The sequence below is a fragment of the Lissotriton helveticus genome, chromosome 1_1 (genome assembly GCF_964261635.1).
Source record: "Lissotriton helveticus chromosome 1_1, aLisHel1.1, whole genome shotgun sequence".
Lineage (NCBI taxonomy): Eukaryota > Metazoa > Chordata > Amphibia > Caudata > Salamandridae > Lissotriton > Lissotriton helveticus.
The window spans coordinates 1250024987-1250038390 of record NC_136057.1 but is presented as its reverse complement, the minus strand read 5'-3'; the positions used below and the strand labels follow the sequence as shown (position 1 = coordinate 1250038390).

Here is a 13404-nt window from a genome sequence, read left to right as displayed (position 1 = left end):
GAGTATAGTATCAATGGTAGCTGGTAGGTTAGGTGAAGTTGGCCTTTTCTGGTTCCTTTGTTAGGAAAGGACTTATAGATCTCATTAATTTTTTGGACAGCAGTGCCCCGGTATGCAGAATATTATGACAAGCAATAAATTAGGATCCAGCGTAAGGAAAAGAAATGGGAGCGATAATGCAGAAAAGAATGATTTCCTACATTCACATATTGAGCTTTTCGGTGCAGGGCTATGTAGGTCAGGCAGGTGGTCTTGAAATCAGTAACCTGCCTGAATTCAAGTCAGTTCCAAGATATTTCAATTATCCAATCCAGGAGTGTGCAAAGGAAGGTTAGGGGGCTGCCAGAACCTCCACAGTTAAAATGCTCAATGTAGATATCCCAACAACAATTTTACATCTTCCCACAGAATAGAAAGAAAGCTTATTTTCCTAGCTAATCTGAATTAAAATCGTGGTTTAAATGTCTTTACAGTAACAGCGCAACGTTGAATATGTTTACAGAAAGTTACCTTTCCCATGAGGACATGAGAGAGAATAGGATGAATCTAATGGAGTCTTTAAATGACTTGTCAGTCTAATGTGTTATTTGCCTGTGGTAGCAACTTCATCCTCCTGCATTTGAGACAAACTATTCTGACTCTGAGCCGTCGGTTTCACTCTTGGACATCTTATGGCCTGTTGGGATATAACTCAGAGCTCCCTAGAAACCTAATCGGATAGAGACTTCTAGCCGCAGATTCCTTACCTTAGAATTAACCCCAGTTGTCAGACTGGATCTGGATATTTTTCCTGAGCAGTACCCCTGCATGCTGGTAGGTGTCGTTGTTTGGCTCCGTGTGGCACCAGAAGTGACGTGTGCTTTAAATAAATAGGCACCACCCCAGCATGATAATGTAAGTTTTCTTCTTTCTGTGCCATTCAGCGCAGATCTGGAGAGAGCTACCCCCAGTCAATTATTGACAGACTTTTTTTCAACTTTTGTCGAAGGTTTTATTGAGAGATCTTCTGGTGTGGTAGGAATGTCCACTAGGATGTCCGGCTTCAAGCCGTGCATCGCTTTTAATGAACAGATATTGGTGACGGACCTTCATCTGGTTTCCCTCTGGTGCCTCGAGTGTGATAACGTTTCTAAGACCTGCGCCGATTGTGGCGACATGCACCCCAAGGCCTTGTCGGAGCGGTCCCTCAAGCTCCTTGCTGCACCACAACAGTCTTGATCCCAGTTGAGAGGAAGGTCCCAGTGACCAAGATTCTCATCGCAGTCAAAGTCATCCGGGCGTTTGGTAAGTCTCACAAGAAAAAGATGAAGAGATCTTTGACTTCGTCCCCTCAGCCACAGTCCTCAGATGAGACAAGAAAGTGGCATCATTCAAGGCTTGGTTCCGTAGTTGAGCCTGCTCGTGGTCGCCTCCACTGATCCCCGAGTTTCCAGGAGCTGGGCAGTCCCTGCCCAGCATGGAGAGTTTTATGAGGGCTATGCACCTCATAAATTGGCGGGCCCGTCGTCGGCCAGTGTGCCTTTGGGGCCTGTGTGTTTGGGAGGGGCCCCTACTGGTTCCCTGCCAGTGGGTCCTTCCCCGTCACCAGTCCTGTTGCAGACTCTCCCAGTGCACTCTGGTGGCGCCATCTCCATTCTAATTCCAGGCTATAACACCAAGCCGGTGGGGCATTGTTCAACGATTACTGTGGCGCCGACTGGTACTGTGCCTTCCAGACCAGAGCCTGAGCCCAATACCTTTGGGCTAGGACTTGGGGAGGATTGGTAGGGGTCGCTGGACCCTGAAGAATGCCATCCCCACAACGTGAACTGGTGTGAGGACTTGGCAGAGTCCGGTGGACTGGACGCTTCTCCAGATACTGGAATGCTTTCTCCCCTTGCCATGGCTATGGAGGAGGGAGCGTCATTTGCTATGGCAGTGAGAAGGCCGGCCAAGGTCTTAGAAATTAGCCTCCCTTTGTGGAAGTGAAGACTAATGTCTTGATAGGTGCTTCAGGTGGAAGTAACTCCCCTCACAACTGATTCCCCCATTTAATGAAACCCTCATAGAAATCCTGCTTGGGACTTTGTTCAAGCACAGCACATGAGCTCCTGTAAGCAGGACAATTTCTGGCCATCATTGCCCCACCCCAGGGGACCCCCAGTTCCTCCAGCCACACCCTACTCTGGAGAGCTTGGTCGTCCAAGCCTCTACTTTCTGTGTAAACGCGTTCTCTACCACCCTACCAGATAAGGAATCCAAGAGGCTGGACACTTTAGGCAAGAAGATGCTTTCATCCATCAGCCTGGCACTGTGGTCCGTGAACACTGCATGCCCTTTGGGCCACTACACCAATGGTTTATAGGATTTGGTTGCGCTTCTGCCCATGGTTCTGTAGGCGGCCTGGGCCATATTTTCCCAACCTGTTGCTGGCGGGAGAGATGCAGCTACGTTCAAGATCAGATGTGAGCTGGATACCACTAACTCGCTAGAGCTAGACAGAGCTGTTAGATCAACAGTGGCCTTACGGCGCCATGCCTGAGAACAACTGGCTTTTCAGGAGATTCCCAAGCATGGCTTGTGTACATGCCTTTTGATGTATCCCGTCTCTACGGAAGCAAGGCGGACTCTGTGCTGGAGCGCTTCAAGGACAGCAGGGATACGGCTGGGTCTGTGGGCCTTTCCATGGCCTCTTGCCAACCCCAGGCAGCCTTTCACTCCTTTCGTGGCCACAGAGGGTCAACCAGCCGCATATTTACGTACCCGGCCACTGTGGCACGCAAGCTTCCTAGCCTCTGCATAGCTGAGGATGCGGTACCCACAGAGACCCTGTGTCACCACTGCGAGTTCTGGTTGGGAAATGGAGAGGGGTCTGCCGCTAATCCAGTCGTGGTGCATTACCCATCACTGCAGATCTTTTGTGTTTTACTCTGAGATCTGGACAATGTCGCAGAGATTCCCTGATGCTGCGCCCACTGGCACTTTAGATCCCACGGCAGAGCCAACATATGCCAGTGAGCATATGTCACAAACAGGATGCAAAAGGCCATGGTTCTTAGCAGCCTCAGTCCGCCTCACCGAAATCCAGGATAGAGGCTGAAACATCGCTGTCATAGCCTGAATACCCTTGACTCGCCGTTAAAAAGAATAGGCCAGAAACTGCACCATGTCCAGAACAGCCACAATGAAAGGGAGCATCTGAGAGGGACTCAGCTATGACTTGGGCACATTGATAGTGAAGTCCAGCGCATGCAACAGATCCCTGTAGTCTGGTGGTGGGAGACAGCCTAGAGCTAATCCAATTTCAACAGCCATCCATCGAGATAGAGGAAGACGCAGGTCTAGGATAGAATGAATCACCCTGTCATTTTCATGTTTTGACAACTGTCTTGTCACCTACTACTAGATGTGCCAACATCAGGCTAGATGAGAAGACCTACTGGAGTTACATGATAGATGAGAGCACCGTGGCTGAAGGAGCCAAATAGGCTGCTTCTGCCTCCTTTATGAAAAGTAAAAATTGTTATTTTATGATCATATGCTTTGTTTTAACTTAAAGACGTGTAAATAACAAACACTTAAGCATGAACAGCATGGTTTCATTAAAAAAGTTTGAAAACTTGATAAACGAGGAGATTAACCTAAAAGTATCTTCTCGTAGGCCTAAGGTGCCTTAGAGGACTTCTCACCTTTTGCTGAATCTTATCCTAAAGAAGATTCATACAGCCCAGTTTGTTACATGAATGTAATTAGCCTACAAAGTGCTTGATGCCTTTAAAAGCTATGTTGGGCTAAAATCAAAACACACATGGTCCATCTCTATCGTTCTGCTTGTGCTGGAGACAAAATTGGGACTCGCCGTTAGAACAATTTCTTTTAAATTCCTATGATTGCCCAAACACACATCACTAATCATGACTTGTCAAATCATGTAGTGTGTCTGCTAGTGAATTATATGACGTATGAGCTCTTTTATTGTTGGGAGAGCAAAATTGTAATATGGAAGTGGTAGATTTGAAATACAAATATGTATAAATTGTTTACGTTTTTCTTTAGGGCCTCCAAGCAGCCCAAAAGGAAGCTCAGGTTAAAGTTCTCGAAGGGCGTCTGAAGCAAACTGAAATAACAAGTGCTACTCAGAACCAGCTGCTGTTTCACATGCTGAAAGAAAAGGCAGAATTAAACCCTGAACTTGACGCCATGTTAGGCCATGCACTACAAGGTAATTTTTAGCACCACACTTTGAGTATGGTATTGACTGCATGACCGATTTGCTTTTCATGCTTGGTTTCTACTCCGGGGGATTTTTAAGGAGAGTTTGTAGGAAAAAAAATAGCTGTTGAGTTTTTTAAAAGATACACATTATCTTCTCAAGTCCTCCACATTTAAGAGTTATTGCTATTCCTACTTATGTTTATTTTTTAATATTAAGCATTTAGAATGTTCCAATTTAAACAGGAAAATGTCAATATGTCGCAGCCTTGGAAACCGAGGAAGGGTTGCACTTTATGTACTAGATAGGGTCAGGAAAGTGCGCCCTTTTCTTTTGTGTTCACGTTAAACATTGAGTGTAAAAAGTTCTTGTACACGTGTCTTACAGAACGTTACACGTTGCTTGGCAGGTGAATATGGAATCTTTCTTAAGTAAAATCTGTGTTGATTGGAGTGTTGCTTTTTTTGTTTCCTTGTTGCTGTAAATGTATACAGACCTAGATAGCATACCACTGGGTAAGTATGACAAGCTTTCTGTATATGTGTACACCTGCATGTTACTAATTGTTCATATGCACTAACCCTGGAACCGTTTAGGAATTTTTTCAGAATGCGAGTAGGCTGCATGTTCTCTTCTGTGAAAATACTGATCACCAACCAGCTGCCTTCTTCCATGCAGAGGCTATTATTAACATTTGTTAATGCAGCAACAATTGCTTCTGATAAACCGCTGTTGCTTGAAATTCATATACAGCTTTTTTTCAGCACTGTATCATTTAATAATTAACTCCGCTGGACCACTCTTCCATTTCATAACATCTAACCATGGCAAAGCCACAGCCTATGCAGACCAATGGGTTGTTCAACTTCTCAATTGGACCTCCTTTGGTATTTTGAAAGGAAAGTGTTAACACGAAATCCGTTTCTGAGAATGTTTAAATATGAGCATTTTAAATATTTGCTAAAGTTGTACCCAGATTATTTTTATTATCATCTGTTTGGGACAGTGGTGTGCAGCTTTTTATCATTTTGCGAAAAGTGTGCCTTCACCAAAGTCTATACATCCTTTCCATACACTAGTTTTAAAAAACATTTAAAGTATGCTTAACAAATGCTAACTTTCACTCTGATTCTCTTCTGGAGTAGCCACTCCAGGAGGGAGAAAGTGAATAAACTGTTTTAGTTTCTCATTTAAGCAAAATATTGAAGTCTGTCTGAGGCCAGAAAAGACTGAAAGCCGTAGATTACCCTCGGACCGTTAAACTCTTCGCTTTTGTTCTATAATCCTAATAAAGTTGCTCCCTTCAAGGCGCTGTTAGTTTGAAAAATGCCTCACATTTATTAAAATACAATTGACGTTTCCATTTCTTACACTGTATTGCTATAAAACGGGAATTTCTAAATTGATATTTTTATGTTTGCATCTTTCTTCGACACCTTAATCTTAAAGCCTCACACAGCGTACTTACACTTGGACACACCCTACATATAACATGGACTGACACACCTGTCAAAGGAGCCGACTTCCAGCTATCACTACGTTTGGTATTAATGACCCATATTGGGTGCCGGAACTCTCACCTCACTTAGCATCTACATTATTCCACTTGATTAACAGTCAACAATTGCTGCTTGCCTTGGCTCGTAAAATCGAGGCAAATGCTCATGTAGGAAACTGAAAGGCCACACAACTGAAGTGAACCATCAGTTGAGATATCGTCATTAAAGCGCCATCCGCTATTTAGGGACGGCGTATCAATCTACTCATTGGCATCCAACACACCCCTCTGACCTGCATGCCACAAGGCTCGTTTGCATCTCTCTTGCTTGCCTAGCCAGGACCAATAAATTAAGTAACATGACCGCACCCTATGCCCCTGCCATCCCTCTACTTGGCCTTCCTACTAAAACAGGACGATTACGACCAAGACAATTGCCCCACTGGCAGAACACAGATTTGTCCGCAGTGGGAGACCTCTGTCAATAACAAATCGGTGGACTTCCCAACTCTTATAGCAGAGTATAGCCTACTCCTGCACAATTCCTCACCTATGAAGGTATTTGGCATTCCCTCTATGCCCTTGATAATACCCACCATACACCACCTCCCACACATGAAGTGTACCCACACACGAAGTGTATAAAACTCTTTATACCGCTAGCATGGGTAGTAACCTGATAAAATGGTTCTACAGGGTATTTCTATCTCAGGGTGACACCTCTAGACTTCTTTTATGGACCTCTTTGGAAATCGACCTCACTTAGATATTTCATGATACTGACTGGAAAAGGGCACTGGAATATCCTCATGAAGTATCCCGAGGAATGAAATTCAAATACATCCAATTTAACATTTTTTATAGAGCATCAGCCCGCATCAATATAATCTTTCCAGGGGCAGTTGTAAAATGCCCCCGGTGCTCACTGCCCAGCGCCAATCTACTGCATATGCTTTGAGACTGTCCACAGCTCCTATCTTACCGGTCATATACATTAAACACACTGTCTGAAACGATAAAAGTCACGGTAACAAACTCCCCTGAGGCTGTAGTACTAGGTTTCCCCCCCCCCCCCACCCAAAACATGAGAGACCAGCCTTAAAGTTCTTTGACTTGGCCCTACTCTTGGCGAAACGAAATGTCATGATGCGCTGGAAAGATTTTACTCCCCCCACCCCCCCTCCTGCAACATGGGCTAAAACTACTCTCAATGGGCCCAGTCTAAGACAATCCTACTCCATAGAGACGAATGTGCGGGCTTGAGAACGTGCTTTATTGCATAAGCTTTGGATATATTGGTCGCCAATATCCATCCACCCTGAAATAGCCCAGACGTATATGCTTATAGTGCACATTATTTCCTCTCTGAAGTTATACATAACTAGAGTATCCTCCGCCCTCCCCTCCCGGACCACAGTAGGCTACAAGTGTTCACTAACCCAGCGTCATTGAGTGTGGGGCATTAACAGGAGTAGATGGTTAGGGGGTGGACGAGGAGGGGGGACAGTTTTGGGTCTATATAGTTCTAACTGTTTGTTTTTATACTTAAAAAAACACATAGATACCCACTAAGGATCCTTTTATTTTCTTATATAAAGACTTGCAAACTCACAGAACCATTTTTAATGTAGGCCTGCTGCGATATGTAATATATTTAACTTAACTACTCATGTGCACCAATAAAAAGTTTTTTAAAAAGAAGACTATACGCTATCCTAGGACTAAAATGCCCAGTTTTAATAGCATGTGTTTGAAGAAAGGATATAAAAGGGTTTCCAAAAGTCAGCTTTCTTTTAAAAATAAAGTATGTTTATTTATATGTGGGGTAGGGCAGAAAAGGACTGGTTCATTTAACTAAATCAGAAAATTCTCATTTAATGATAGCCAGAAAATGACTTGGGCTCGGGTCTCAACTGGAAAAGCAGGCTCTAAACGGAATGCCAAATGCAATATACTGTTTTAAGAAATATTTGAGTGAGGATCTTCACACCCAATTTGTGGCCATAAAAGCCAGATAAGTAGGGAAATAACCTCCATCAGCTTTTGGGGTTTGGTGTCCAAGCGTGTGTGCTTTTGTAAATGAATAGCTGGAATTTGATATCATATAAAATGTCACATTATTAGAGTCTTCCTGTTTGACGTACAAATCCTCCCACAAAATCCCCATCTTAGAAGCATGCTCCGGTATCATACAGATTCTTGACTTTTAAAGAAATTCAACCATCCAGAAACAGGTGTCACAGACATGATATAATGGCTCATTGAAGGTGAAACTTTTGCAGGTGACTCCAGTTTCTTTTTTTTTGAGTACCACAGATTTCAGCATCCATTGCACTCGTCGCACTCTGTATTAGCTCAGTGTTTTTTCACCCAATGTGCAGGTTTTTATGTGAAATCATTTTGAGATTCTGCCAACCAAGTCCTCAAACTTTAAACCCTGCAGTGCCTGCAAGTGGTTGGGTCCAGGACGAACATGTATAATGTTTTCATTCAGTTTCTGTGCTTGTACTATAGCACACAGGCATGGGACTCCTGTGCACATGTGCAAGCAGAAGCAAAGGCCCTGCAGTCATTGATCCATCTCTTCATCTGGGTGAGAGAAGCTTTGCTGTTTATTACTTGTTATTTTACCCACAATAGAGCAGGTTTATGGTACATTTAGTTTCTTGAGGATGTCCAGTTCTTTTGTGGAGTGATTCTCACCTTTATGCAGATTAGGCACATTACTGGCCTCAAATTCATGAAGCCCAAGCATCCCTCTTTATCCTTGCTTTATGGGTGTAGACTGATTCCGAGAGGTGCCTGCATCAGTGTCAGTCCAAGAACTCTGAAAATGCCTGATTTGATCATTATGCAGTGTGAAAAAAACAGCCAAAGTAAGAGATACTACGTTCAAACTGCGCCTAATAGTGGAGGCATTCCCCTCAAACATATACAAGTAGTTTCTGAATGAGCGCAAGCTTTGTATAGCCAAGGTGGCACCGTTTTTCCCATTGCTGTGAGCAGACTGAAGTTGTTGAATGGTAAGTGAGAGGTGCAGTAATAGGTGATTTTGGTGGAGCATCCCATGTGTAGCTCTGTTTTAAAACCAATCATATGTGTGTCTAATTTCTTATCTTGGAATGCCCTACAGTGAAATCACTGGGAACTGTGTTCAGTGTTGACTGGCATTTCCACTTGCATTAGGTCTTTCTTCCTTATCTATTGATTTCAAGAGTGATATGAAAGTGGAAAAAAATAAGACTCCCTTGTGCTTGTGATCAATATTGTTGAGTTAGAAACTGCTTTCTCAACCAGCAGGAATGATGCTCCACCAAACCCTGCAAACACGCTCCTAATTGGTTACAGGACTTCTTTCCATATAAACCATTCATGCCACTAGCATGGCACATTCATCTAGTATTGCTATGTTTGATGGAAGCACCATTGAAGGTGCTTCATACTTGCCGGTCCAGGTTATTGATGTTGAGAGCTTTCCTGTTGGCTATTGTGTCCGCCAAAAGGGTGGGTGAACTTGAAGCCATTCCATTGGCCCGTTCTATGCTGCTCTCTTCCTCTTGTAAGTGATAATGAGTGTTTTTGACTGAATATGATTTCAGAGTTTCTTGTTTCATAAAGATGCTGCGTTCTTGCAGCTTCATTTCCCTAGTATGACGTGGGGAGTGACTTCACTCCAGGTTGAACCTATATTTGTCTATGGCGCACTCCAGCAGGCTGACAAGCTGTTTAGTATATCAAACAATTTTTCTTATGAAGGGATTATGCTCCCTTAAGTAATGGTAGGGTAGATACAATAGTGCCCTTGAAAGGGGCCTATTTTTAAAGTTGACTGTCACATTTTTCAAGTGGTGAATTTAGTCTATCCATAAGATCATAAGCTTAACTTGAATAGGCTGTCCCTCAGAAGATCCTCGCCTAAACCGGAATTGCTCTTGAGCCTCAGACCCTCCTCTTCTGTTTAATACTGTAGCAGTCATTCTAACGCAAGAAATTCCCAAGAAGTATTAGAAGAGTGAGCTACTTATTCTGCTTATGCTTTTTCTACGGGTACTTTTTCTTCTAGCAGAATCCTCATCTGCCTTTTGCCTGTTCCTCTTTTAAGTACGGTTGTATTCTTTGGTAACATTTTTCGTATTTGAAATTGGTTGGCTTTCTTTCACATGTCCTGGCCACTGTGAAATAGTGTAATTAGGTGGATCGATGACCCCAGTGCTTTTACAGTCCTTCCATTGCATACAATGATGATATCTACTATGACTGACACCATGGCGTCTCTCTTTGATGCTGAACAATTAATTTTGTTAAAACTTTCAAATTTCACTTCAACACATGGAGATCGTTCTAAGAAGAGGAATATTGGGGAAAACGAGAAGAGTATCCATTAAAAAAATGTTAGAGAAAGTAAGTACTTTTTTAAATAAAACAAAACATGGTAAATGCAGGCTATGGTCTACCACATTTTATATTTCATATGTAGGTACATTACCTATGTGATGCTGCTTTGTGGTGTAATTTAGAAGAATGATAATTGTAATGCATTGATGCCTAATATTGGTCTAAACCCTTTTCTAGATAATGCAGAAAACAGTAGTGACGATGATGCATCGCTTTCCAGCCCTGGAACAGAAGGCAGGTAAAGAAAATGTGAAAGTGCTTTTTAACCTGTGGTGTAATTTATTTCTTGCTCTGACAAAAGATACTCTCTCATGATTTTTTCACAATATGATATAATGGATGAACTGGGGAAGTGTATCCATTGTGCGCAGGCTTCAGAAGAATGAGCTGCCAGTGAACCTTTTCGATTAACATTGCAATGAGCTAATATTTCTAGCTACAGCAAAGGGAATGCCATTGCAGCTCAGTAGGGGAGAGATTACTGACCAGCCTGGGTTTGTTTTGAATTAGTCCCACAGAAGCTTGCATTTTCAGAATGGAATTTATGCGTTCATATGTTATTGCTTAGTAAAAATATAGTTTGCCAAAGTTATGAGTTTTCGTGATGAGTTTTAAACTTTTAGAAGGCTCGGTAGTTCACTGTTTATCCAACTTTGGATCTTATATAAAGTCATAAGCTTAAATACCCCCTGTCATTACGGTGGGAATCCTCAGTTGTCAATGATAGCACATCAGTGTTTACAAATGCTCAAATGATATTGAAACAGTCCTAGACAATATGTAGTCGATGCATCTCATTATGAGGCGACTAGGCTGCATTATGATGTTTTGTCATCTATCATGGTCCTGAAAGGGTGGTCCTGAAGGGCTCCATTTACCCCTATTGTAATCCTTCATTGTCTAACAGATAAAAAAAAGAACTTCATCCTTCTCCAGGCATCACACTGCCTGATATTTCAATACTTATATGAAACTCTGCCTAAACCTGCCGCCCACATCAGAATCTCAACACACTTAAAACTCTAGTCAACATCCTGGAGTTCCATGACGTTATACGACACTGAAGGGGAGGGAGTGATAGACTGGCTTGCCCGAATTAGTAAAGAACTCACATTGAGTCACACACCCGATGGGAGCAGTACGTTAAACGAGCCTCAGGTAGAGGTCTTTGTCCACCTACAGATTACAAATGTCACATACAGGAAGGGACAGGTGCTGTGCTTTTGATAACTTGTCTCCCCTACGGTTTATGTTTGGTTAGCCTCACATTTAAGTTAGGTTGTTGCTGTAAAAAAGAAACTCGGACCTATAATTATTAGATGTATTCATGCGAGATAGGTACAAACATTGTTTAATCACGCCGCCGGACCCCTGGGATGTCGGCAAAGGGGCTGTGTTACTATGACAATTCTTGGACTACATTTGATCGTGTTGCGGCCGGCCCTTGGGGTTGTAGGCTACACGCTGTGTAAGATTGGAAATGTACAATAAAGGTCTTAAAAAAAAAAAAAACTCTAGTCAACAATAGAATATTATCAAGAGTCAGGTTAAGCAGTCATTTGCAACCTGCTGCTGCAAAACTGAAATGTGCATTCTGTACCTCAGAAAAGACATTGTTGCTGGCCAGAATTCAGGGTGTTAGAATGCCATTTCCTTCATTTTATAAGCTACACCAACTAAACATGACAATGACCCTCCACTCCCTTAGTCTCCAGCATCGATAACCTAACATACATAACGTGTATTTGTAAAGCGCACATATCACCCAAGGGTCTCAAGGTCCTGAATAACAGATGTACATTGTTACCCAACTCAATGGTACTCATTTTATGGACCTCACATGGATAAAAGGCTGAGTGGACCCACTGGGATAAGAACCTGGGACCACGAGGTCGAACACAGGCCCCTACAGTGGATGCATTAGTCCACTGCGCCACCAGACCCGGCAATAGTGCAAAGCCCTGCATACGCAGCACTGAAGTGCTCCAACAGCGATTGGGGGATTGTCGGTTTGTAGACAACCCCTTTTGTGTATCTATTGAAATATTTCTAATGTGATCTAAAATTATGATACTTTTATAGGTAACTGTTCTTAATCTTTCTGCTCAAACTAAAAACGTTTATTTTGGACAGTAACTACTTTCAGTAATTGTTTTAGGATATTTTAGCTTCCAGGCAAGTTGTTCACTAGATATAGTTTTAGAATGGGATTACACTTCTATTTTTGTCTGGCACTTGTATTCTACATTTACTTCTGGATAAGAACACTACTTTGTGATTCCTACATATTTGAATCTTTTATGTACCAGGACTCTAGCACTTGGCTGCAGTTGGTGGCAAAGACTTTGAAAATACTATTTCCTCTCCAGAGTCTTAGACCAGTTTAACTGCTTCTCCGTTTTCGTCAAGGCAGCTCTGTGCCACGTTAACCGTAACTAAAAAGTGTGACAGTCAGGGCCTTGGTAAAGTGGGCAGGCCCTCTATCTCTACAGTCCCATTTACCACATACTTGGATGTTCCAACATCTTTTACTACTACAATCGAAGGAGCCCATAAACTCAAAATATTTTACTGAACAATTGGGAGTGCACGATTAATGTGCCCTTAGAATGTTGCTCGAGCAAGCAGATCTACTTACCTGCTTCTGATAGGTTTTTGTATTTCTGGGTGGTTTTTTCTCATCTGGCAGACAGATGCTGATCAGTACACTGTTGAAAGAGAAATTATTTCTTCCCAGTGGTGGCAGACACTTGCACATGTTTTTGTCCAAACCCCATCATTCAAGTTCTCTCAGCCATGTATATTTTAAGTCCCTTTTGTATTATTTTCTTCTACATAGCAGATTCCCTTACTATCAACAAACATGCTTCCCTTTCATACAAAGTTGTCTAAGAGTCTAACAATGTCTCTCTTTCTACACACACTTTCTCTCACACATACTGTAACTTTCTATCATCGGAATTTGCCAGTCTGTTCCAGACCATTATGAGTGACCACTAAACTGCAAATTGATAGTGACATCAATCTCTCAATCAGGGCTTTGTGAAGCCCGCTAATCACCCGTGAGGGTCTCGAGGTGCTGGTTGGAAGTCGTGCAGCTCCGAATCAGGCGAAGATCCAGGGCTTGAGGCTCTTCCTGAAGGTGTGCCGAGTGAACAGTGCAGCCCAAAATCTCACACACCTTTTTGGTGTGACAGAAACACTAATTTCTCCCTCAGGTGGCGTATCAATTTTACAAAATTTTCTTTTATTCCATAGTAGTAAATTCCATCCTGGGCAGGTTGGCTGCTATTATAATACTGCTGTTCATATAAGTCCT

The 13404-nt window shown here is 42.6% G+C and overlaps 1 protein-coding gene across 9 annotated transcripts in view; it reads left to right on the top strand.

Moving 5' to 3' along the window:
- KIF21A (kinesin family member 21A) overlaps positions 1 to 13404 on the top strand; it is an 820176-nt gene that overhangs the window by 537239 nt on the left and 269533 nt on the right. For 6 of the 9 annotated variants that reach the window (XM_078679965.1, XM_078679910.1, XM_078679984.1 and 3 more), the window contains 3 exons: positions 4036 to 4201; positions 4687 to 4707; positions 10263 to 10323. In XM_078679965.1, coding sequence (XP_078536091.1) covers positions 4036 to 4201; positions 4687 to 4707; positions 10263 to 10323 — 248 coding nt within the window. The remainder of the gene's footprint in view (positions 1 to 4035; positions 4202 to 4686; positions 4708 to 10262; positions 10324 to 13404) is intronic. The other 3 variants (XM_078679946.1, XM_078679920.1, XM_078679955.1) reach the window with 1 other exon arrangement.